This window comes from Engraulis encrasicolus, chromosome 20 (genome assembly GCF_034702125.1).
Source record: "Engraulis encrasicolus isolate BLACKSEA-1 chromosome 20, IST_EnEncr_1.0, whole genome shotgun sequence".
Taxonomy (NCBI): domain Eukaryota; kingdom Metazoa; phylum Chordata; class Actinopteri; order Clupeiformes; family Engraulidae; genus Engraulis; species Engraulis encrasicolus.
The window spans coordinates 7868034-7894808 of record NC_085876.1 but is presented as its reverse complement, the minus strand read 5'-3'; the positions used below and the strand labels follow the sequence as shown (position 1 = coordinate 7894808).

Sequence of the window (26775 nt, the reverse complement as noted above, 5' to 3'; positions counted from 1 at the left end):
CAAAGCCACATGGGCTCTTCTAATAGGAGGCGTACAGCTTCCTCTGAGTTGCAAAATCTCCTTTCCCTCCAAATGTGAAATTCCACTCATGCTGCACATGGGAGCTCTGTTGTGGCTGTGCCTCATGTTGACAACACCCCACACACACCATGTTTACTTCAGGTGATGGGCTTTCGGCTTAATTGGACTTTTTTTTTAAAGTAAGTTGAACCCTGTCCATCTATTTTTCCTTATCACCCTGCCATCTCCCCAGGACCTCACTGTGACTTGTGAAAGCAATCTCCAGTGTTCATCCCTCTCCCATTCCCATCCTTGGTGCGTCACTCGATACTTTACAAACTCTTGCCTCATTATTTATTCATTTATATGTGTTTATTTATTGAATTATTTATTAACGTGTGCCTCAGCTGCGTTTTGACAGCTTGCGCTGCCTGCTTGTGAGAGGCACCTGTAAAAATGGTCACCGTAAACATCACAGGGCGGTTATACAGCCAATGGGCCTGTGTCCCATGAAGTTAATGTTGTCTGGCTCTCTCTTTGATTATCTGCCAATCTGGAGGGAATACTAAGAAGGTGGTTCAGTAGTAAACCAGGTTACCGGTAAGTTAACCTTGTGGTAGAGGAAATCATCTAATAGAAGAGCCCGGAGTCCTCATTTTCTTAACTAGCAGCTTCTCAACTAGCAGGTTCTTAACTAGTTCTCAATTAGCAGGTTACCACATCCAGTTGGTTAACTAAGCCTGGTTTATCACTTAACCATGTTCTTATACTGTTTCTCAAAAGTGTCATTGATAGCCACTTTTCTATTGACAGTAATAGGATGTCAATGGGAAATTGTAGCCTATTTCAACCAAGTAGCCTAAGTTGCTGACTTTCGTAGTTAGCTATGATGCTGTCGAGAAACGCACCCCAGTATGGCAGAGCAGTGACCACACCACACCTTGATTCACGAGAAGAGTTTACTGTTACAGTGTTGTGAAAAGCAACACTGGGGTGAGTGACAAATGCCATTACTTAATTGAAGTAGCATCTTAAAGATACATGAGAGATGGTTTGGACTGCGCACTACCACCACAATTCATTGAATCATTGGCAAGTGTCATTAATGCACATATCTTAAAAATACATGAGTAAAAATACATACCAACATCCTACTTTACAAAACATCAAAATACCATACAATATAACACAGGTCAACAATGCAAGCCTAGAGGCACAACCTCCTGTTCGAGCTCTCAGCACAACACAAACACAATACAAATGTAATAACATACGGTCATTGATACAGTAGCCTATTGGGGGGGGGGGGATGGAGACAACTTGAACATCAGGAATGCAGCTCAGTGGGCTCACCATTACTACAGGGACCAAGGTTCGATTCTGGCTCCCAAGGTCGTTCCTGTCCCTCTCACTGTCCTGTCTCATTAATTACATTACATTACATTGCATTTGGCAGTCTACGCTTTTTAACCAAAGCGACAAAATCAAGGACATAATCATAGCCACCATCACTAGCTGATACGAAGTGCACATATGCAGAACAACAAGTGCAGTTGCAAAGTATGGTTAGTTTTTAAAAAAAAAAGTGAAGTAGATAAATTAATAAAGGTGTAAAAGACCCCAAAAATCTAAAAACAAAAACAACATCAATTGTTGCGTGTACTGTGTAAAGATGCATACAGTAGGCCTACACACTGCAAAGATTTTCTTAGTTCCAATTGACTGTCTCTGTACGCAATAGAAAGTATGTGAGTGAGCAGAGGAGAGAGGTACGGTACAAACTGAAGTATAAACTGAAACCCAGCAACACCTTGGCACATGCCCACGTGATCAGACGCCACATGCTCTGAAATCGCACCTTCAACACCACAGGGAATCGTGGCAATACAGTGCAGTCAGTGTCTGGTTGTTGGGATAACATTTGAGTTTGCATTTCCCAAATCGCACTGTAGGCCTTTATTGCACTTTAAATTACACTATATATTACATTGCACTAAATATATGTGTTTGTTCAAAGGGCAGCCTGTATCTTTGGTTACTACTTTTCCCATGCAGATGATGTGTGTAAAGGAGGCTGTCTGGAAGCACAGCTTGAGCAGTAATTCAACACTGTCCAAACATCTATAGCCATTCCCCATGGTGCCTTGCCCTCACGTGGCCAACCCCTATAGAATGAAAGCTTGCATTCATCTCCCATCTCCATAAAAGTCGTGAGCATGTTGGAATTATGCTTGATGACCACCCATACAAAAAAGACATTTGAAAATGGCTATACAAGTTTTATAAAACCTTACATACTATATGGGCCACAAAAGCACTCGTACACATTCCATGTGAAATGTTTGCTATATACAGTATGTAAGGTATGTCTGTAGGTATATGCATGCCTTACGTGTACACGAGAAAAATGAGGAATGTGTCTTTTTAAAAGTCCATGTCCAAATTGGACCAATAGGCAAATGAGCCAATCAGAGAACTATAGGATTATTACATGCTTTAAAGATGTGGGAGATCACCTTTGGCAAACATGCCAATTTGAGTCTTCCACATTGTACAGCTGTTGCACTCTAGACCTTGAGAACTTTGCATAAAAACAAAGGCTGAGAAAAAATCGACACCTGCCTCTCCCTATCTAATAGTCTTTCACTTGGCATTGACTGTTACACTAGGGACATAACTTTGATTCATCCCTGAGGTCATTTCCCAATCCTCCCGCATCTCTCTCTCCCACTCGCTTCCTGTCACCATCTCACAATGTCATATTAAATAAAGGCATAAAAGCCCCTAAAAATATTTTTCTAAATGTATTTTGAGATGGAGGTGTGTGGAGATTTGTTCAACTGCAATTGAATGAACCCTACTTGCTAAGCTGCCTTTTCCCAAACTCAAGATACTGGATAATTTAGGTTATTTTCAACACTGGGAACTGAAGAAACTGATGTGACTTTTTTTTTTTTTTTTTTTTACCATACTCAGACATTGACATTCCACATCAACATTACAAACTGTCACTCACACTTTGAACACAGTGAACTCACAGTATTCTTCAAATTACCGCATTTGAACACAAGCCAGATAAAACTAAACAAAAAAACATTATGAAAATCAAAAGCGTGTTTGGGTAAGAAAGACAGAGAGTGAGAGAGAGAGAGAGAGAGAGAGAGAGAGAGAGAGAGAGAGAGAGAGAGAGAGAGTGAGAGAGAGAGAGAGAGAGAGAGAGAGAGAGAGAGAGAGAAAGAGAGAGAGAATAAAAGTTTGTACAAGTAAGTGGTCTTACGTGATGTTCAACTACATGTCCGGATCAAGGTGTTTGTGTTTCAAATCCACTAGGTGCAGTCATGCCCAAAAAATGCCCTCTCACTCGTGCTTTAATCCCGAGATAATTAACGGTCTGCTGACTCTACTTTCTGATATAAAAAAAGTTTTACAGATATTGCTGACAGTTGCTGGAACTGAATCGAGAAGCAAGGCAACAGAGCCCTGTAACTTACTGGGCCCACTCTCTACACTGCATCCAGTGGCACCAGGCCCGTCACTAGGTTTGGGAGACAGGGGGGGCTTCGCCCCAGGGTAAGAAAATGCACGCGCACAGTGCGCGCCAAATTTTTTTCAGCTCACCTGCTAAGGTTTTGTCTATGAATTCATTATTTTAAGAGCAAAGAAATCCTGCACACTGTCCATTCCACCAACAAACTTTAATACATTGCTTCGGTCATCCGACCTTCTTCATGTTGTATCAAAGTTTGTTGGTGCAATGGACAATGTGCAGTATTTCTTTACACTTGAATGACAACCATACTGGGAAAATATCCTACGCACCTGCCCACCTACAGAGGTGTGCAAAAGCGTCTAGTTACAGTGATTTTTTTTTGCTTCACATTTTAATGAACATTCCTTATATGTAAGCTAAACAAAACATTTCAAAATGTTTTAACTGATGAATATTATGTACGGAAGTTAAAATGATTAGATAAAAATGCAGAGAGCAAGCATCTCTCCAGTTGAATCCAATGACGTGCCCGCCCTTTACCTAGTGTGTTCGCGTTCGGCTACCGTAGAACTGCTGCTTGCAGTGCACCAACGCAAGCGATAGATGGGAGTGTAAATTACATATTCGGACTACTAACTTACTACTAACTTACTAACTGCGCGTCTCCAGGAGAAGCAGTGGTCAGGAAGCGATTCAATCAAACAGGTTCCTTACTTGGAAAACTATGCATCCCCGGCAGATATTAGGTCATTTTTACTCCATTCGTAGCTTTTTCAATCAGTTCATGTGTGTTTTCAAACTGTTAAGACAAATATTAAAGCTCAACTATAATTTCAAGACAATGTCAAATGGATTTATTACATGGGTATTGTGATTGAAAATTGGTACTTTGGGTCGGAAGATTTCATCCGTGTAAGTAATTACACTTTTCTCGAGGTGTTAGTCGCAAAGCACAATCCACAAAGCACAAACATATTGTTGTGCACCCTGCTTTTATTGCTGTGCAGTAGGATATACGTAAGTGGCATTAAACAATAAATAAGCAAACAGGAACTTTCAGATTACTATTTTCAGGAACTATTCAGAATAACTTGCCTTCTTGGTGGTTCATATTCAGTGCTTTCCTGCATTTGTTTTTGGAAAAATGTAAAAAAAAAGAATATATATATATATATTTTTTTGCAAAATTGTTAAGGGGGGGGGGGTTATACTAATGTAGGGGGGGCTAAAGCCCCCCTAAAATAGGGCTAACGACGGCCCTGAGTGGCACAGCATAATCTATTAGTGCAGATGGACCTGTTGATGGGCCTGCTCTATTTTTGGGCTTTGTGTGCCTTCATTGGTGATATGACAGTGAATATGGTGACAGGAAAGTGGTGGGAGAAAGAAATGACTTCAAGCCGGACTCAAATTCAGGCCCGCGGCTTAATGGAATAGTGTCTCTTAACCCACTAAGCCACCACAACCCCTGATTGGCCTATTTACTCCGCTGAAATCACACATCATGATTGTTAAGAAATGAAGGGTTTATTTGCAAAACGGTGTATCTCCATTTTTTGACTTTTGCATTTTATTATTGGAAATGACTGTTCAGAGGTCATATCACCCATGTGTGAATTCTTACCAGTCAAATATTTTGAGAACATACTTTTTTAAGCTATATAAAATGCATTTTGTAATGCATTTCAATGGAATGCCCAGTTCAAAAATGTCAATTTCCCAACATTCTATAAAATGGAGATACACCGTTTTGCAAATAAAGCCTTCCAATGTAAGTTGTAAGGTGTTAAATTCTGCCAGGAAGATGAGAAGTATTTAGCTCAATTACTCACTTGCATTAACCAACCAATCACTATCCTTGTTCTTGGGCACACCCTCTCCCTTGCATTCTCATTCATTTACCTAGAGCCGATGCCTGCCCGCTCATTTATAAACCTTCTATCTCTGCTCTTCCGGTGATTAGAGTACACTGGTGTCGACATTCCCATTGCCTCCCCTTCAACCTCCATCTCACATAACTACATCATGATTGTTAAGAACAGGTTATTATCATTTTTGGTGACAATACGGTTATAACATAGACTCTGTCTGTGTTAGAGGGGTTAAGGTTTCTGTCCACCAATTTCTTGTCTAATGGCTGTATGGAGAGGTTTTCACGATTCAACTGTTTGACGTCACCAGCTTTCAATTCAGTACAGTCACCATCTACTGTACACAGTAAATGTTGCTGTGTTAATTCAACACTTAAAGAGTTCATTTAAGTCCAAATGATGCCAAATCAACTCTCTAAGTGTTAAATGAACACTGCAGAATATAGTTGCAGCACATTGAAGGTCTACACTACAGGAGTCTGGCATGCTGCAAGTATCAGCTGCACTACAAATGTAAAGCGGATGAGGAGATAGCGGTCAGAGGCCCAGTGAGGCCTGAGTTTGAATCAAATGGTGTCAGATGCGGGATTGCTTGTTTTTTTACCTATCACCAATGCAACAGAGTGGGATCAAATCCGGTATTGTAAATCGGTGTGACTTTCTCACTGAACTCCTTTCATTCTCTTAAAGGGGCATAGACATCTCATAGAAATGCAACTTTGAACCTTACATGACATCACACTGATTCCAGAAGAAACTCCATATGATTTGTCTCCTCCTAATCAATAGTCTTTGAGTCAAACTACTTCTCCGGTGGATTGCATGCCTCTTGCCTCTTTATCGCTCAGTCTGTCTTCGCTGTGAACTAAAACAGAGCGACTTTTGGGGCTATTCTGCAGTCAGCATCTGACTGTAAATGCAAGAATGACCTTTGAATTGTGCTGTTGTAAACTATTGCATAAAAACTTTGATCATCAGTGAGATCCTTGAGTTTTGCATCAAGAGATGGGCGAAAGTAGTTTTAAACAAAGATATTTTAGGGCTTTAGTGAGAGAGAGACAGGAAATGATAGCGGAGAGAGAGGCGTGGAAGGACCGGTTAATGATCCGAGCAGGGATTGAACCTGGGTCACCAGCATAGTAACCGCGTGCCCTATCGTTAGGCCACGGCAGAGGTTCTTGTACAGTAAGACCTTATATGAGGGGTCCATTTTGACTAAGTAGAGAAAGTAGATTTGACTTGCAGCCAATGTGATGGTGTGATGATCACTATGGCAGCAGATGTGCTTTGACCATCATGCCACGGCTTTTTGGTCAGATTCCTATACAGACTGATTGGTCCCAAAAGCCTTGTGAGCTTTAAAGCCCTTCAATTACTTTCCTATGACCCCTGCTTTAGTAAATAACTATGTGCTTGTGTGTCCATGACCATAATTATTTATTTATTTTTCATTCAAAGTCAGTGTATACAGCTCTTTTAGATTTGTGTATACACGCTGTATATTTCTTTTGCATGGGACACTTAATTCCATAATCCTTCCATCCGTTTACAATGCATTTATGTTGTAATTATTTTGCTTGGCGCTGCCTATTCACAAAAAGACTGTGGAGAGATGAGCAGGAAACAAGTGGGAGAAAGATGTGGGATATAGGCCTAGGTTGGTAGGCTTTTATGACCAAGGGCAGACACGAACCTGAGTCCCCATGACCTATTAGGCCTTACTGTTACTTTTAACAGGCACAGAGAAATATTTTCTAGCCAAGCTACGTCAAAATGAATCTGATTTTCTTTGTATATAAATTAGCCAGTTTTATGAGTTATGATCTCATTTGCATTGCAAATTGCAACTTTAGAGAAGCAAGCTTTTTATTTAAGAAAATAAAAATAAAAATGGTTTGCAATTGGGAAAATTGGGGATTTTTGCAGGTATTCAAAAAACCCATATCTTTCTACAGGCGAGGCGCAAATCAGGCCATATCAGGCCAAATCGATCCGTATCATCAAGCTACACCCTACACACAAAGAGTACTGCGTAGACTAGAAGCATAACATGCTGGCGCGTCTGCGCAGACACGCTCCTCGTGAACTAGTCCAATATAGCTGTGACGGCTGTAAAATCTTGACCGGTGAGAAGAGAAGCAGTTCAATCATTGATTTCCAAAGACTTTATGGCAACAGTACCTCGCGAAGGGAAGCCCGTGTCTGTTGTTAGAACATTCAAAGTGTTGTCTTCGATTACAGTTTGACGACAGTAAGTAGGTAAGTTCTACTATATTTTGTAGCGCTGATCTGCTAGCACTGTGATAATCACTGCTGGCTGACCAAACAATGTATGTGGCTGGCTAACAGAGCGCTTGACGTTTACTACATGACATGCAAACTCCTTTACAAACTAATCAGTTGTTTCAACAAGGAGTCTGTATTTTTCTGCATTTCAGAACATGTTTCTGACGAGAGTTCGCCTGCCGTGGTCCTCTGTGTGCAAGACTCGAGTTGCAGCGCGAAGTCGGTTGCAGCGTCCATGCCCTCCTCCTCTGGCCAACAACCGCTGGCAACACACGACCCCTCAGACAAACACTTGCACATGGAAGGCAAGAGAGAACTCTTTCGGTGAGTCAAAAAGTCTATTGGCTGGTACCTCTCGTGCATCCATCCAAACAAGCAGATGTTGATGAGGCGAGAGTATGAGTGAGAGTGAGTGAGGGAGACAATCGTAGTAAGAGAGGGAGGAATCGAACGATTGATCCAGTCGTGGAATATGACAGGAGTACGTAGCTCTATCGAACGATGTCTGAGGGCCAAAATGTTTAGTCAAAGTAACAGAATGCATGGAATGTAGGCTACCTGCAACATTGTGGCCACGCGGTCGCTATGCAAAGTGCAGACAGACAGAATCTTAATTACTGTATGTTGGCAAGAAGCCTGATGCTGCTCCATGAAGTGTCCAGCAAAAATGAGTTGTGGTGTCCAAATGTTTCAGGACATGTGATGAGGGCAATAACATTGTAGGTATGTTTGTCCAAAGTTGAATTTTGTTGTTAACTCATTCAGTGCCAGCCATTTTCAAATTCAGAACATCCCAGTGCCAGGCTTTTTTCAACATTTGAGTGTTTTTTCAAGAGCCATAAAAAATTGAGTTCTTTGTCCATATCAACAACCAACATACCATAGGAAACTTCAGACTTTCCTTTATCATCAGAAAAAAACAGGTTGTTTGTACCCGTTTCCATTCTTTAGTAATAGTCTCCTGAACATGGGTGGGCATCACTAAAAATGCTGATTTCTGACAGAAAAGCTGAGGAAAAAAGGCTTTTTGTGAAAAGCAACATTTCAAGCAGAAAATGGCTTTTTATCATAATTATTTTTTGCTTCAGTGGGCATCTCAAACACTTTGAAAAGTCATCCCATTGTATAATGAACCAAAAATAACACCGACAAACATTTTTTATGAATAAAAAATAAACATTTATTAGGCTATTACAACCACATTTCGAAGATTCTTCAATTCATAGAAAACATTGTGTAAACATTTCAAAGGCAACATTTTTTCAAGTTTTTCAGCAGCCATTTATGTACAGTAGTGCTTCTAGTTTCGTGTGTGTGTGTGTGTGTGTGTGTGTGTGTGTGTGTGTGTGTGTGTGTGTGTGTGTGTGTGTGTGTGTGTGTGTGTGTGTGTGTGTGTCACACTCTGTATCACGTCATAAAAAAAATGACATTCAATGCTGCACAAGACACCGACGTTATCAAAACAACGTGAAGTAGGCTATGAACCATACAAATATGATCTGGAAAGTATGGAACGTGCCAGCAATACACCCCATTACATCAAACCAAAGTTGGTGCGTAAATGTGAGCTGATAGCGCTTCAATGTGGGGATTTCATTACATTGCGCTCAGCAGTAGTCTACTTTTTATCCACACTGACGATCGACGGCAAATTCAGCATCAGCAAAACGGTGTTATAGCCGATGCATGGTACTGCAATTAGGCTACATTTATTGACGCACAAAATCACAGCAATGTCTTACCTGTATTCGCAGCTGTCACAAGGAGCTCTTAGTCTTAAACCGCCCAGATGCGTCTGTAAAATGATCAATTGCTTCATGTTAGTAGTAGAACTAGTAAAACATCAGAAAATGAACTGACTGAACTAACACGTGTGGGGAAAGGGACATGCATCAGCATTCAACCCAAACTTTAGCTCAACTCACCTGCTGAATGTTCACGAGTCCGTCGGGGAGGCTGGGGGGATGCGCTCCTGCTGCTAGCTGGGGAGCTACAGGTAGGTATCCAGTCATCAGAGCTATCTGGGTCTGGTTCGCTGAACTCCGGTCATGATCAGGGGAGGCACTGCGACTTCTCTCTGCCCTTCTGCCTCTGCTCGTAGTGGGCTCGCTGAAATCCGATCCCTCGGGATAAGCCCTGCGTCTCTCTGTTCTTTGCCTTCTGTCTCTGTAGTTCTACGTGCAATCCGATCCATCAGAGGAGGCACTGCGACTTCAGCTTCTGGCAGGCTGCGGGCTGTAATATGATTCATGGTTTCTGCCTCTGGCTTCCCCTTGCGTGCTAGTGGGTCCTCTTGAAAGGCTCTGTTGCAAAGTTAGCTGCTTGAAATGGCCGGCTGGCCGCCGCCTCTTGTTGCGCCCTCTTGCCATGGTGTCGGAGACAACGCGTCTTCTTCGCACACATTCTCCAATCACGAAAACAAAGAAAGAAACAAATACTGCCCTCTAGTTTGAGGCTGACATCATGCGTGAAGGTCAAGCAATACTGTTTGGATGAATGATCGGTGCGTTGGAAGTAGTCATGCACAGTGGAACACTGCTGCACCAATGTTAGCTGATTGAATCCTCATGTCAGCATATTAGTATTTGTTTTGTGTAGGCCTATTGTTTTGATTATGTGTCAGACATTTCTTGATCAGGCTAGTTAGCTGTGTGCTAGCAATGTAGGCCTATCATTAGTCAGATCCACTGTGTAGCCTGCCTAACTCGTTTCCAATGAAAAGTGTTCAAGAGATCAAAGAAGTGGACTAGTTTCTTTTTTGAGACGAGGTTAAAATATCACATATCCCCACAGACACTGCTCACACATCATCCACAGTTTGAGTTCCCTTGTGATTACAACTCAAAAATGTTTACACAAGCCAGATCAAGGTGTTAGGCACCGCCCCCCATAAAAAAACGCAATTGACTCGATATCGAGTCTTTGGCACTTTGCCACACATTATGAAAAAACGCGGATTCGAGTCCATGGCACTGAATGAGTTAAAGACAACATTTTGTTCAATTTTGTCCAAACATACTTAGATTTAATTTGGTTTCACTACAAAAAAAATGCTGCAGACCAACCGAGGTAAAAAGCAACATTTAATATTTGCTCAATGGGGTTATGTATTTGTATTGAATGGTGTATAAGCAGCACCAAAAACAGAAAACAGTATTTAATACACAAACCTACTTAATGACACAGATTTATAGTGCACAAAATGAATAAAAAACAAGGTGTATGTGGTAAATCACAAGCAGCTGACCCCAACCTGAGACACAGTCAGAACTCTCCCCAAAACACCGCTAGTAATTAGTGCATAAGTGGTTGAACTGGTGGTTTGGGTTCACGTGAGGTCAGGCATTGCTTTTGACAGCAGCCACCAGCTGTGCAGCGGGATGGACTAAACAGGTTATTTGAACCTGTTGTTGTGTGAACTATTCCTCCTGGATGCATGGTGGGTCTCTTTGAAGAAGAAAGGAGAAAGCATCCTGCTGCACTCTAGGGTGTGAGGTATTGTGTCTTGCTCCCCAGATGGTATTATATATATAGAATGAAAGAAGGCTTTTGGATTGTACCAATGTATTCCAGGCATTTACCGCAATGAATTGTAATGGTGAATGAACATGGGGAATGATAAATGTAAAGACTTGCAGAAGTGGGTAATCTGGTTCTTTTAGGGCTTTTTTGCCTTTATTTGATTGGGAAGTAGAAGATGGTGCGAGGAAGCGAGTGGGAGAGAGAGATGGGGAGGATCTGCAAATGACCCAGGCCGGAATCAAACCCGGGTCACTGGCGTAGTAACCCAGAACCCTACCGTTAGGCCACGGCAGGGCCGAATCCAGGTGTTTTATGAAGTAAATATCCCACATATATTACTTGTTAATAAATTATGATGTTGAAATGCTGAAATAAGACTGTCTGTCTAGACTATCTGTCGACCCTTTATTGTACGAAAAGCGGAAGTTGTGTTATGGTTAGGAAGTTGGATTGTAGATCACAGGGTTGCAGGTTCGAATCCCACCTTTCCACTCCCTACTGCACTCCATGGCTGAGGTGCCCTTGAGCAACCAATAACAAAAACCCAATTATGAACTTCATGATGTGATGGGAAGCTGGCTCTTGTATGCAATCGATAACAGAGGGAAAAAGAGAATCCACTCAGTCTTTGTATGACATTTTGTAAGCCACCAGAGTCTCCATCAGTGCCGAGTAAGTTGTCATAGTGGTTCAGTAAGCTTATTCTTTTGGGAGCTACAGCAACACGTGGACACTGTTTCATTGATCTCATCTTGCATGTACTGCACAATGGGCATACAAATGATGGATGTGCACTTCTGGTCTGTCTGTACTGATTTGTTTTTTTACTTTGCCTTTTGTATGCATGACTTGAGGAAATGTGTGGACATTGGACCAATCTCTGCACGAGATCTAAGAGTGATATTAGTTGGCTAGAGTCTTCATGAGAGGGTGAGAAATGTAGTCACTTATGATGACCTTTTCCATGTTTATGGCTGTTGAATGGTAGTCATAAAATGGCAAAGGCGCGAATACACAAAATGTGACCCAGTACAGTGTTTCTCCAGTGGTCCAGTTTTCCCAGATGATAGATATGTAAACTATTAAGAATTTATATCAACATACAGTTGGCTAGTGGTTAGCAATGTCTTACAATGAGGCTTTCATGTAAAAAGTAGCCATGTATTTTGTTGTAATGCACAATGAAGCGGGGTGTCCTCCTCATGCAGATTTGTATCCTGCGAACTATGTAGACTGGTATAGATGTGCCCTCAGGGTTAGGGAGTTGGTATTTATATCACAGGGTTGCAGGTTCGAATCCCACCTCTACCTCTCCCTTCCTCCCTCCACTAGAGTGCCCTCCAGCAAGGAACCTCTTCCCCACACTGCTCCAGTGACTGTAATTACTGACAATGTAATCACTCTAAATTACTTTGGATAAAAGCACCAGCTACAGTAAGTGTGATATAATGCTATTTCCTATATTATAAATGTGCTATGCCACTGAAACAGAAAGACAGGAAGACTTATTGTAAATATGGGGGAGCAACAGCCAATCACAACTTGAGAGAGATCTGCTGTCTGCTGCGCTTACAGATTGGAATTACGATATGGAAACAGTAGCCTTTGATAATATAACAACATAAATGTAGTAATTTGTACAGCTATAAACTGGTCAGATTGTTCCCTAGCTTACCATAAAGATTTAAACCAGCACATTGAAAGTTGTGTTACACACAAATGCTTACAAAGTTGCTGCTTAGGTATTCGATTATGTGGGAATTCTGAAACTGGAAATTGCATTCCTTTTCTGTTGCCTTCTAGAGTAGTTACGCCAGGAATAAGGTGGATTGACCTGAAATGGCCTTTCTCTTGACCCCTCTGTTTTTGGCAGAGGTGTGCCACGACTGCTGGCTGATGACGCAGTTTGTAATCTCATTTTAATTGGACATAGTCAGTATTTCAACATTCAGATTTCAACATTCACATTCACATTCAGAACTGGTCGGTGGGTTTACATCTGTAACAATGCCCCAGATTTAATCAAGGGTTTTCCTTGTCGACCTGTGGAGTTGCTTGAAGTAGGCCCTAGTGCCACCATACTCTAAATTCGTATTTGGTCCACTATGGTCCATTTCTGATGTTTCCAAAATAAGCTTACTCTACAGGGGTCCCCAAACTAAGGCCCGGGGGCCGGATGCGGCCCGCCAGGCCCCTTTGACCGGCCCTCCACCTCTCTGCATCTCACCATTTGAACTGGCCCAAAGAAGCAATCCTCACAGAAAAAAAGATAAAATATATATTTTTAATATTTTATTTTGTTTATCAACAGGCCTTCCTACAGTTTAATTTTCACTAACTTAGTGTGAATCACCAGAAGTGTCTTGTCTTGATAGTTTCTCATCTCACTGTAATATAAACAGGCCTACCATTTCTATTGTATCACTCCTAAACTTTCAATCATCATATTTTTCCAACCTTTCCTTGCCATTTTTACATAGTTATTGGAAATTAAAAGGAATGCCGGTGGGAAAAACATGTGAAGTACTCACTCACTTCTTTTGCAAATCACTTGTAATGATGAACTATTTTGTGCTAGAAATTATGAATGAAGGAAGCGAAGGTCAGCACTCTTCAGATTTTCCTCAGTTTATTCGCCTACAAACATTTCGGACAGAGCCCTTCTTCACCGTGTAATGGCGATTGCTGTGCTAGAAATTATGGCAGCCAGTGGCCTAGTATACAACCCACATGATTAATCCCGGCCCCTGATCACAGTCAAGAACGATAATGTGGCCCCCAGAGAAAAGTTTGAGGACCCCTGATATACAGCATGTGAAATGACTCATGACTTGTAGTCTCCCTGTTTCTCTTAACCAAGTTCATCACTTAACCAGTTTTTTGAAATTACCCCCCAGGGCTGTTGTTGTGCTGTTGTGTTGTTGTTGTCGTGATATTTAAATGAAAAGACATAACCTATAACTTTATCTTTCTTTTTCTGCCAGAGGTGAGATACGGGGGGATGGCTATGCAGTTCGATTACCTGTGGCAGAGACAACCAGCACATTTGGGGCAGCACTGTTGTTTGTTACAATATGAATGTGCTATTTCAATTAAAAGCTAACCCAATGTAGCTAACCTCTAAGTTTGTGATGTCTGTTTTCGTCATAGGTGAACTATAGGGAGTTGGTTATGTAGTTTGACTACCTGTTGCAACTGCCACCCAGTCTCGTGCTTCAACAGCACTTTGGGCCAGCGCTGTTGTTTGTTACAATATAAATAAGTGTGCTATTTACATGGAAAGACGTATTCTAGGCCTTTTCAGGTACAGTAGTAGCCCATAGGCAGGAAGCCTGCGTAAAATGTCCTGTGCTCCAGTGACTGACTTTTTGTGTTTTACGTGGCCCCTCGAAAACCCAGTGATTTTTTTCAATTTGGCTCTCTTGGTATTGAAGTTGAATAGCACTGACCTAACCTGTTGTCATCAGAGGTGAGCTACGGTGGGCTGGATATGCAGTTTGACTGCCTTTGGCTGCGATATCACAGCCGCTCTGTGTCTTATTACAACAGCACATTGGGGCAGCCATGTGTGCTATTTAAACGAAAATACCTAACCTATAAACTCATTGTCTGTTTTCCTTTAACCAATAATTTGTTGTCTTTTCCTATAACCTATAACTTATTGTCTTCTTGTTTTCATAAGAGGTGAGCTACGGTGGACTGGTGATGCAGTTTGACTACCTGTGGCTGCGGGACCACTGTCGCTCCGCTTCCTGCTACAACACCAAGACCAACCAGCGCAGCCTGGACACCGCCACCATCGACCTCAGCATCCGACCAGACAAGGCAAGGACAGACGGCGAGAGCCTTTACCTAACATGTGAGTCTAACTCTAACCAGGACCACTAACCTTGCACGGAGTACGGTAATCGAGTAATAGTGCAGTGTTTACTGGAGAATTTTCATCAGTGAAGGTGGTGGGAGGTTCGCCGGTATCAGAGACATGCAACTACTGTATCATTCTTAAAAAGGGCATTTTGCGCAGTTTTGTGTGAAATATGTGAAAACCTGAAAAAAAGCATACATTTTCTGGTGGACAAACTGTAAAACACTCACAACACAGCATTTTTATCTTCTCAGGAGACCTAGTCAAGGTGGTAGGTGTTTATTGTCAAGGTAGCCCGTCTTTAACAATTAAGAATTGGGATAAACCCTGTTGTGGAATAATGTGTAGAATAATGTGTATGTGTACAATAGAAATGTGTGTAGTAGTGTAATTGTTCATGTCTGAGGGGTCCTGCAAGTATCATGGCTTAAAGCCCAGTCTTGTACTAGTTCTTGTTTAAGCTTAACCCTGCTTTTAGTGGTGTAGTATTGAGCTCACTCTCATTCATGAAGGTAAGGGTAAGGCAGAGGAGCTTTTTGTGTCTGCTTATGTGCATGTGCTAGAGTGTATGCAGCAATGTAATAATTTCTATGAGTGACCTGGGCACTACTTTAAATCCAGCCTTACTAATATTACTGGTCATATTTACTCATCAGGAGATGAGCAGAGCGCATTTCCCAAAGAGACCACTGAACTGAATTTTGTACACTTATTTCGTTATTCAGGTGCTCCCAAACGTTTTGCAAACTGCAGTCTGCTGAAAGCATGCTGTGCAGAAGATAAGGAAGGACAGACTTTGAGTCTCATAAAATGTGTCAGAGAGCGCTGACTCGGCATAACGCAAAGACGTCAACACCAAGCAACCATTCCAACAAACGTAGCTAGCGCCGTGTAATATCTCACTCAAAGGAGCTTGTCACATGGTGGTCAGCAACTCTCAGGCCAATTCACACTGTCCGTGACGTGGCCATTGTCATGTGAAAAGGCTTGCATACACCATTACAGTAATAGTGTAGTAATGTTGTTTCTTAAACGTAGTTCCGGAGGACCCGAGGAGTGATTGACAGCAGCCTTCCTATTCCCCGCCTTCTCTGAGATTTAATCCCCATTCACCTGTCTTGTGCAAAGCCTCTCTAATTGTTCCACCTCCTCCCTGACATAGGTTTTTCGTTTACAAACATTTGTGTTGTGAGGAAGGGCAAGATGCTAAGCAGCCAACCATGTAAGCTCATTTTTTGACCGACAGCCGTTTCCAAAATCAGAGGCTGAACCGTGCACAGCCAGGGTCACGCAGCCAGGGATTGTTTGCAAACGATAAACCTGTGTACAAAGTATACGAAGAACTTAAAAAGTCCCAGCCTCTCAAGTCTCTCTTTTCCAGTTTCCTACAACTGAACTCTTTTGACTGAATGTCTGAGAATCCTCACTGGCCACCCCAATATGGCAGTGAAAAAAAGCCTCACAGGTTATTTAAGTAACTCTATCTTCACCGAGGTCAAGTGACCTCTCCAATCCCCCATCAACGCCACCACCCCTAAACCCATCCCTGCATGCTGACACTTGTTCTTTCTTTCTTTCTTTCTTTCTTTCTTTCTTTCTTTCTTTCCTTCCTTCTTTCTTTCTTTCTTTGTCTGTAGTATGTCTGTGTTTTGTAATTCCTTATCTCCCTCTACATCCCCTCCTCCTCCCTCTCTCTTTCTCCCCTTCTGTATTTCTTTCTTTTTGTCTGTGTCCAAAATATGTATTTTAAGCTTTCTGTGTTCATTCCATCCATCCATCCATCCATCCATCCATCCATCCATCCATCCATCCATCCATCCATCCATCCATCCATCCATCCATCCATCCATCCATCCATCTTTCTGTTTTCTGTCTGTCACATAGGGCCAGATGGGCACGCTACCCAATACAAGCTGGACTGGCTGGCGAAGCACAGCTACGAGGGCCAGAAGCAGACGGCCATGCACCCACGCTCCCTGTGGAACGCTGCGGGGTACGCACGCGCCCGCGCTGGCGCCCCCAACGTCACCTTCGAGCAGTTCATGACCTGCGACAAGGAGCTGAAGCGCTTCATGAACAACTTCCTGCTCTACGGCATCGCCTTTGTGGACGACGTGCCCGCCACCGTGGAGGACACGGAGAAGGTCACGCAGAGGGTCAGCCTCATCAGGTGACTCATTTTCACTTTCTTTCTTTTTATTTTTAAATATATATTTTTAGGGCTTTTATGCCTTCATTTTTGACAGGACAGTGGAGAAGAGACAGGAAATGAGTGGGGAGATGGGATGAATTGATTAGAATAAACTGATTTGGTAAATCACTGGAGAAAATTGGGGACAGTGACTTGTTTGCATGTGAAGTTTCCACTTTAGGGTTGTCGATTTGGCTAAAATGTCATAAAATTGACATAACATTTTACATAAAATCTATATTTCACTTTTTAAAAATCACAGTCTTCCATCAGGAAAAAGACAAAAACAACAGACAAAAACAGACATTTTAGTGCTACAAACCTTTCTGAACAGATTTGAATTACTAATATGTTTACAAATTCCTCTGTTGGAATATAATAAATTGAGTAAAAAATAGAAGTGAAGACAGCAACAGTAAGAAAACATCACTCTGATAAAGTGATCATCTCTCTGATTAAGTAACATTATCACTCCTAGGCAATCTATGCAATGTATTCGATTTCTCCACTTTGGCAGATTGTCGACAACCTTCTACTCGTTATTCTTCACGGTTTAATATCGTCATCAATCATATCACACTCCCTATCCACTCACTGTTTTTCATCACTAAATGGGTTTCTTTGGCCACTAGGTGGCGTGTTGGCTTGAACAATATACGGCTCTGGAACAATGCATGTGCACATTCTGCACATTCAATGATTATTGTCAAACATTACACATCAAGGAAAAAACTGTGCACACATCTATGTATCAAATACATCACAGTCACATGCTCGTCGTTTCAGTACAATGTGTTTAGATTTTCCTTTGTGCTTTACACTTTAATCCTTTTCTGGGAACATTGGTCTGAGCAGCACTCTGAACTTCTGTTCCTAAATCCTCATGCAGGAAACACTGCCATACAGACCAAGGAGTTGTCTTACTTCCCCCTCCAAGTTTTTCATTTTTGCAAATGCACTTATAATGGCGTCACCCACAGCCCACCTCCCCCACCTGGGCCCCATCTGTTGTTAAATGATAGGCCTCCATCTGCCATGACCACAGCGGTGGGGGTAGGAGAGCAGACCACAGGGGTGGGGTTAGGAGAGCTAGCCCATTCAACTCAAGCCACAGGAGCAAAATCAGGACCTCAAGCAATACTGACTGCATAAAAGACACTTGTTGTTGTTTTACATGTATAAATATATCTTGTACTGTAGTATGATAGGAGTTGAATATATTCCAGTCTTAAGAGTCAATGGGACAACATGGGCCCTGAATGTTTGGATGAAACAATCAACTTTTTACATTGTTTGTATCATTCATAAATGTGTGTAGGACCGAGCAGATTTTTTGTTACCGTTCTTCATCAGACCTGTGAATCAAACCTGTGTGAATCATTAGACAAGAGGTTAGTTTGGGTGGGCCTTTGTGTACTGAAAATCATGCTGTTTCTATATGCCTCTATTGATATATGGAAGTGGACTAGAAGCTGGCGTGTAATTACATGTCTATAGAGATATGAAACTACTGATAGTTACAATTGCAAAGCTATTCCTTGTGGAGTGGATGTCCATGCAGATTCATCATTTTTTCAGGATGTTGAAATGATGGAGAGCACACGCCCTCTTGTGGTTAGCGTCAGTATTACAGGATAATGCTTTGTCTCGAGAACTGAGGTTCTCCACCCCTCTCCCTCCCAAAAACTGATTTAAGAAGTTATAGAACAAATGTGCTTGTGTTGTGTTTTTTTTTTTTTTTTTTTAACAATTTCTTTGTTACTTGATAAGCGAGATTATAAGTTTGTTATTACTGTCAAAACAAGACCATAATCTCATGTTTTCCTTTTTTTTCTTTAAAATTCTTCTCACACCTAGGGAGACGATGTACGGTAGGATGTGGAGTTTCACCTCGGACTATTCCCGAGGGGACACGGCCTACACCAAACTGGCACTAGACAGACACACCGACACAGCATACTTCCAGGAGCCCTGTGGGTACGTGCTTTGTTTTGAAGTAGACAGTAAATACCCTGAGGGGTATACTAAGAAGCTGTTTCAGGAGTAAACCAGGTTCAATTAAAAAAGAGTATTCCAGGCTCTCCTATTATGTGATTTACCTTTTAAATTAACCTGGTTTACTTCTGAACCAGCTTCTTAGAGGATTCTTAGGGCCTATGCCCCTCATCACCGTCCATTACAGTTGCAGTTTTATTGTTCACAACATTTCGGTCGTTCAGACCTCAAGGTGAGTGGTATTTGTATGTGGTTCCTTTTGACACTAATAAATGATTTGATCCACCATTATTTCCAAAAATTCTGTTATTTCTACCATTATTTGGCCAGATTGACCTAACAAAAAACCCTGACCGAACTCCACGCGAGGGCATTGCGGTTTCCTCTTGCAACCATTTGAGTGTTGCGGAAGTCAGATTCATTTCTGAACAAATGAGCCAATCAGGATCGCTGGTTGGGAGTTACCATAGATATGAGTGGCTGAAGTGGTACGTCTGTTAAGATGATGGACAGATTGTGTTTCCAATTACATGCCAGGAGTTTTTATAGATCTCATTCGAAAACTTGTCAGTTATGGGGGATACCCAGATGGTATTGGGAAGACGAACCAAGAACATACCAGCTGGGGACACTCAGGTTACTAAAAAAGATAATTGTCTCAGTTTTGGCAGGATTGGGGAAAAAAGTTGTTTGGTCGTTTTAACAATACTTTTCCTCAACCATTGTAACAATTGTGACAATAATTCCCTACAGTATATCTAACACGATTTGTAGCTTTTTTAGATGAAGCATCATTTGTTTTATTAAGAGGTCAAGCTGTTTTGCTCCGTTGCCACATTAAATACAGTACACATTGAGCTATTTCAGACATGTGTGAAGTAGAAACAGAAGTACTGTGATGGATGTAAATACAACACTAGTAGTATATTCATTTGCAACTATGTAACATCAAATTACTAGTCTTGTAATTACATCACGACTACCTCTACTTTATACATCTCTGCCCAGTACCAGGGCTGGGCAGGGGGAGAAACAGGGACGGGCACTTTTGGCTTAAAGGGGCCCCTCATAAGTAGTAGTGCAGAACTGACACACCGGTGGGCCCTGCACCCTTTTGTTGTTGTTGCTGTTTTTTTTCAATTTCTGAAAATAGGGGCCCATGAGGGTGTGGGGCACACCGGGAAATGCCCGCTATGCCAGATGGCAAGTCCAGCCCTGCTCAGCACCATGCATCAATGCAGAAACTTGTCGAAATGTCATTCGTGGAATATTAATGGAAACAAAAAGCACACATCACATCATTAACGCTGTGACTTTGCGGCAATGGATCATCAGCCGCAACCTTGTACCCCAAGTTCCTTTTGTTGAGCGATCTCCCCTCGGGTTTGATTGTGTCTTTGTGTCTTTGTCTTTTTTGCTCTGCAGGATCCAGGTGTTCCACTGCCTGAGGCACGACGGCACGGGGGGCAGGACGCTCCTGGTGGACGGCTTCTACGCAGCAGACAAAGTTCTGCAGAAGTCACCGCAACTCTTTGAGCTCCTCACACAGGTGCAGTGCCCATCTAGATGCATTGCGTCTACTCTATTACCTCCGTTTTATTCAATTCCAAATAAGCTTTATAACGCGCTCAACTCAGCAAAAGGAAAGAGCAACTGGGTGCTCATTCCGTTAAGAAACTCTTAGGCCGACTGCACATTGGCTCCGACAGAACTGCGGTGCACTTACGCTTTCGACATAATTCGGACCCCCAAACACAATTTCACACGAACATAGCATTGAGAGTCAATGGCCCGCGCCGACAAAATATAACTCGTCTCTAATTGCTATCAGATATCGGCGAATGTCCGTGGACATCGGCGCCAGTGTGCAGGGTTCCATTGAAAACAATGGAATCGAACTTTTGAGGAGCAGTGCTCAGCACTTTGTCGGAGCCTATGTGCGGAAGCCCTTAGTTGCCTGTACTTTTGTTGCCCCGTCAGACGTTTTGTTCTTAACCTTCTGTAGTGTCAGGCCCAGCAGAGTGCTGTTCTGTCTCCTTTACTCTTTTATTAAATCAAGTCATTGTTTTTTCTTTTTGTTTCAGAAATGTGAAAGTTCTATCCTTTACCTGACATGTTTCGACGGTGCTCAGTAACTTCCGTCTTTTGTCAGAGGGTCACATGGATGTTGGTGTGTGATGTGCTTTGTAATTCGCTGATGTCACAGAGGTGTGTCCTCCCTGTTAGTATTAACACAATTGCACAATTGCACTTTAAATGTCTGTATGAGCAATGTCTACGTCCATACTGTCTATGTCCATGTATGAGTACTGTCTATGTCTATACTGTCTATGTCCTTACCTAGATTAGTCTATGTCTGCATGGGAGAGCAAGAAACGCAATTTCAAATTCTTTGTATGACCAGTGCATGTAAAGAAATTGACAATAAACTTGACTTGACTTGACTTGACAAGCTAATTACAAAGCACGTCACTCACCGACTTCTGTGTGACCCTCCGATGAAGACGGCACCTGTCAGGAAAAGGATTAAATTTTTACTTACAAAAGAAAAGAAAACCGACTTGGTGACCATGCAGCTGATGAAGCGTGCAGACCCGAAACATAATGATAATCAAAAAGACATCGACTGGAGCACTGGTGTCACTGATGTTTCTGTTTTGTTTACTCTTGTTTGTTTGTTTCTTGTTGTTTGTGTTGTGTTGTTTGTGTCTCCTTGTGCAGGTGCCCATTAAGCACGAGTACCTGGAGAACCTTAGTGACCATAGCAACCACATGATCGGCATTGGGCCTGTGCTCAATGTCTACCCCTGGAACAACGAGGTCTACATGATACGGTACGCTCAGAATATAATATAATATATAATATAATATAATACAAACACAAGCAGGTAATTGGAGTGCTTCTGGGTCTTCACCTTTTTTCCTTGGTGCTCATCATTGTAGGGGTTCTCAAGTTTAGTCCAGGAAGAGAAGTTCTGAGGTACTCAAGGTTGCAATTGTTTTATTCTTTTGCATCTGTCTTCCTATAATATAATACAATTGGACAATTATAATAATAATTATAATATAATTGGACAATTCCATGCTCCCAACGTTGTGGGAACAATGTAAAGTGTGCCCCCTTTCCTCTTCCAACATGACTGTGCACCAGTGCCCAAAGCAAGGTCCATATAAAGACACGGATGACAGAGTATGGTAACCCAGAAGAACACCTTTGGGATGAATTAGAGCAGACACTGAGAGCCAGGCCTTCTCGACCAACATCTATTGTGCGACCTCACCAATGCAGTCAAAAAAATCCTAATAACACAATCCTTAACCATGAATGGACAGCCTTCCCAGATGAGTTGAAGCTGTATTAGCTGAAAAAGGTGGACTGATTTCCTATTGAACCCAATGGTTTAAGAAAGGGATTCATATGTGAGTCAAGGAGGGTTAGCAAATACTTGTGGCAATATCGTAACATGACATCATGATGCCATTTGGTCCATCTCCCAGTTCAGCACCACACTCACCAGCACATAGTATACACACAATGGAATTGACTCTGTGGTTAACCCATCACACATGTACCCAGGGGGCAGCAGTGGCAGTGATGTTGGGGGAAGGTACGCACAGTACCTACCATGCTCAGGGTACCTGCAGTGGCACTACTGGCTTGAGCGGCTGTGTCATAGCAGCCGACTGTTCAGGTGTGATGGGTAGGGAAATGCGGAGGGGAACATTTGTCGTGTGCACTGAGTGCTGTGAAATGCTGTGTGTGTGATCACAATGGCCAAAAAGAGCCTTTCAAGTTGTGGGTTGGTAGTCCCAAGTCCATTACGTTTCCCCCCAGGCCACCTCCACCCCTTGTGGTTAGATGTCACTAAAGACTTACTGGGAGCGTTGTTCCATTTCCTCTGCCTCACAGTCACTCGGTCATAGCCAGCCATCTCCAACGCTTTTGATGTTTTGCTCCACACTGTTTCGGGTGGTGCTGATCAGTCATCTGTGTGTCTGCCCAAAACGTTCTTTCTTTGTTTGTTCCCTTGTATCATTCTATCTTTCTTTTATTTCTTTCTTTATTTCTATCTTTCATTAATTTCTGTTCCACGTGTGTGCCTGTTCTGTACTACTCTGTTCATTGTTTTTATCCATCCACCCATCCATCCATCCATCCATCCATCCATCCATCCATCCATACATCCATCCATCCATCCATCCATCCATCCATCCATCCATTCTGTCATTCACCCTGTCCTGAAGAAGTGTGTTTTAATCTCCTTCTGTGTGTCTCTCAGTCAGTGTCTATATCTAGTCATGTATCCATTCATTCTGTCTTTCACCCTATCCATAAGGGCGTATTTAATTTCTGTTTACTATGATCTTCTCCTACAGGTATTAGGGATGTTAACTGGTAACCGGTTAACCGATAGTCGACCGGCTCAACGATAACCGGTGAAATTTTCTGCCACCGGTTAACTGGTAATAATAATTATAATAATAATTTCCTCCCAAAAAGCCCCAAAAACTATAATTTTGAGATTTTGGTACGATAATACAGCATTTTCCATCTGGTGACACTGGCTGGACATGACAGGTCCTGTCTGAGCAGCAAAAAGAAAGGCTTATGTGAAAAATAAAATTCAGTGCTGTGCCTATCAGGCACGTGAACGTTATATCGTTTAAGATTGCCGGTTAACCACCGGTTAATGAGTCTCAGTAACCGGTTAAGATATTTTTACATTTTCGCCATCCCTACAGGTATAACAACTATGACCGTGCCGTGATCAACACAGTCCCCCACGACGTGGTGCAGCGCTGGTATGTTGCACACCGTGAGCTGACCAAAGAGTTACGAGACCCAGACAACGAGCTGTGGGTGAAGCTGACTCCTGGCAAGGTACGATCCCTTTATCTCACAGCAAAACAAACGAAACAAATTACCCTCTCAAGCTAATTCTCTTTATTTGCCAAACCACCTTATTCATCGCAGACGTGTTTCGGCCCTGTGCAGCAGCCCAACATGGGTTTGTGGTGGACATGGTGGTTTACGTAACATGTGGTGGCGTTTCCCAACCTTTTTGTCTGGCTTACCCCTTTAAGAGTGTGGGTTTTTGAGCATTCTATAAAAAGAATGCGTTCTATAACAATGCAAGATTCTACAATTCCATATTTTATTGAATGATGCCCAGAATTCTATAGAACTTTCACTGCCCGAACATTCCCGTCACACCGGTGTGACGGTACACTCTTAAAGGTTAGGCCATTTTATCACAAGTAGCCCCTGCCCCTCACTCATGCTCTATATCTCCCCCTCTCGCCCAATTTGACTATATTCCATACATTTAATATCACTACATGTTACTACAGTATACCCCCTGCAGAGTGCACTTGCATACTGTACATGTAAGAGTTTCGTTTTACTTGCACCCAAAGTTCCTCTTCATTGTAGAAGTTGCGCATGCCCATCTCTTCCTATGGTTCCTTTGTCATCGTTGCTCTTCCTCACCTCTGACTGTGCATGCACTGTTGGCAGGACTGGAGTTTGTTTGTTTTGGGTTTCTAAATGCAGGGGGGCACCCTTAATCTCCAAAATATGGTTTCTGCCTACACACAGTGTAACAACAACAGATGGTCTATATGGCCTATATCTATAGTGTCTAAAACAACCCCCTCCACCCACCACCCCCATCCGCACGCACGAATGAGCACACACTTTGTTGCCTCAATACACCCGAAAACAAAAAATATTTTGTAGATCATTCTTCAAAACTTTGTACATGACATGACATTCATCTTGCATCTTATACATTGTTGGCATCCATCAATACTAAGAACGAAGAACACATTTCACTAATCAAAGCAACTCATCAAAAAATTAACAAAGTCTTTCAAATTTTCAAACTCATAGTGTATCAGCTTTCAACAAAAATTGCAATTTCTGAAAAATCTAAAGGGAGTCACTCATTATTCTGTCCTCTTGTGGGTATTACAGTATTAAACCGGTTTGCTTGTTTTTTGCTGCTCTAAGCTGATTTGGTCTACTTTGCTCGCTGTGTGTTACTGATGTCTTCTTACACTAATTATTAACAATTAATTATAAATATTAACACTCTTCGCTCTTGACACTTCCATGGATCTCTTTCAAAACACTTACTTGCATGCAAACACTGATCACTGATCATTCTGGAATAAAACAATTTTACAACAAAAAAACATAATAATCAATTATATTTCATTTCCTTCTAAACGCACTCTTATTCCATAAGGTGATCTTTATTGACAACTGGCGTGTGCTCCACGGGAGGGAGTCATTCACGGGCCTGCGGCAGCTGTGCGGCTGCTACCTGACGCGAGATGACGTGCTCAACACGGCGCGATCCCTCGGCCTCCAGGCCTGAAGAGACAGACATAGACGTCAGCACATCCTCTCCTCTCCTCTCCTGCCCTCTCCTGTCCTCTCCTCTCCTCTCCTCTCCTCTCCTGCCTTCTCCTCTCCTCTCCTCTACTGTCCTCTCCTCTCCTCTCCTCTCCTCTCCCCTGCTCTCCTCTCCTCTATTCTCCTCTCTTCTCCACTCCTCTCCTCTCCTGTCGTCTCCTGTCCTCTCTCTTCTCCTGTCCTCTCCTCTCCTCTACTCTCCCCTGCTCTCCTCTCCTCTCCTCTCCTCTCCTCTCCTCTCCTCTCCTCTCCTCTCCTCTCCTCTCCCCTCCTTTGCTCTCCTCTCCTCTCCTCTCCTCTCCTCTCCTCCTCCTCTCCTCTCCTCTCCTCTCCTCTCCTCTTGTCTCCTCTCCTCTGCTCTCCTCTCCTCTCCATAACCAAAGCAGCTCCAGCACCGTGATAGCCTCAGATGTCCTGTAGACAGCAACTTATGCTACGTGCCCCACTGAATCAAATAGGCTTTGGGCACGTTGCAGACTATGCTATGTGCCTTTCTGAATCAAATACAGTAGGCTCTGGGTACAATGCAGTCTTTGCTATGTGTCCTACTGAATGAAATACTGTACGCTTTGGATACAATATCACCAATGCTATGAGCCCTAGTGAATCTCATAGGCTTTGGGTTCAATGCAATCAATGTTATGTGCCTTGCTGAATCAAATACTGTAGGTTTTGGGCACGATGCAACCAATGCTGCGTGCCATGATTAATCGATTAGGCGACCAATGCAACCAATGCTAAGAGCCCTATCTAATCAAGTAATCAATAAAGTTACTCTACTCTACTCTAAGTAGGCTGTGGGTGCAGTTCAGTTGGTGTGCTCTGTCAAATCACATAGGCTTTGGGGACACGCTGTACGTAGTTTGTGGGAAAACAACGGGCAGTGTGCTCACTATGTGGTGTCTCCTGTAAAATCATATAGGATTTGAGTAGGTGGCATTTTAGGAATGAAAGTTGATCTTAATATGCAATCAGTTCAGTCATTGAATCGATACTTCTGTAAGATTGTATAAACCCAAGTACACCTCATACATTGTTTTTTTTATGTCCTTCTCCTCTGGCTGCTCGGCAGTTCTCTGCACTTCTAAGAAGTTCTAAGAAGCTGAGGTTTTTAGTCTTTGATTGAAGTATTGA

At 42.4% G+C, this 26775-nt stretch overlaps 1 protein-coding gene across 1 annotated transcript; it reads left to right on the top strand.

Moving 5' to 3' along the window:
• Nucleotides 1–7473: 7473 nt before the first annotated feature.
• On the top strand, nt 7474–25662 carry tmlhe (trimethyllysine hydroxylase, epsilon). Its single transcript, XM_063184729.1, has 9 exons — nt 7474–7620; nt 7800–7971; nt 14852–15028; nt 16919–17204; nt 19083–19202; nt 20646–20769; nt 21942–22054; nt 23964–24102; nt 25472–25662. Exons 2-9 carry the CDS (start codon nt 7803–7805, stop codon nt 25601–25603), a joined length of 1260 nt encoding a protein of 419 aa, XP_063040799.1. The 5' UTR covers nt 7474–7620; nt 7800–7802; the 3' UTR covers nt 25604–25662.
• The last annotated feature ends 1113 nt before the right edge of the window (nt 25663–26775 follow it).

Bases quoted from the DNA above. Each gene is read 5' to 3' on its own strand.
- tmlhe (XM_063184729.1), top strand. From the start codon at position 7,803: ATGTTTCTGACGAGAGTTCGCCTGCCGTGGTCCTCTGTGTGCAAGACT. The intron at 7,972-14,851 runs GTGAGTCAAAAA...TGTTTTCATAAG, and splicing joins GGCAAGAGAGAACTCTTTCG to AGGTGAGCTACGGTGGACTG. The intron at 20,770-21,941 runs GTGCAGTGCCCA...CTCCTTGTGCAG, and splicing joins TCTTTGAGCTCCTCACACAG to GTGCCCATTAAGCACGAGTA.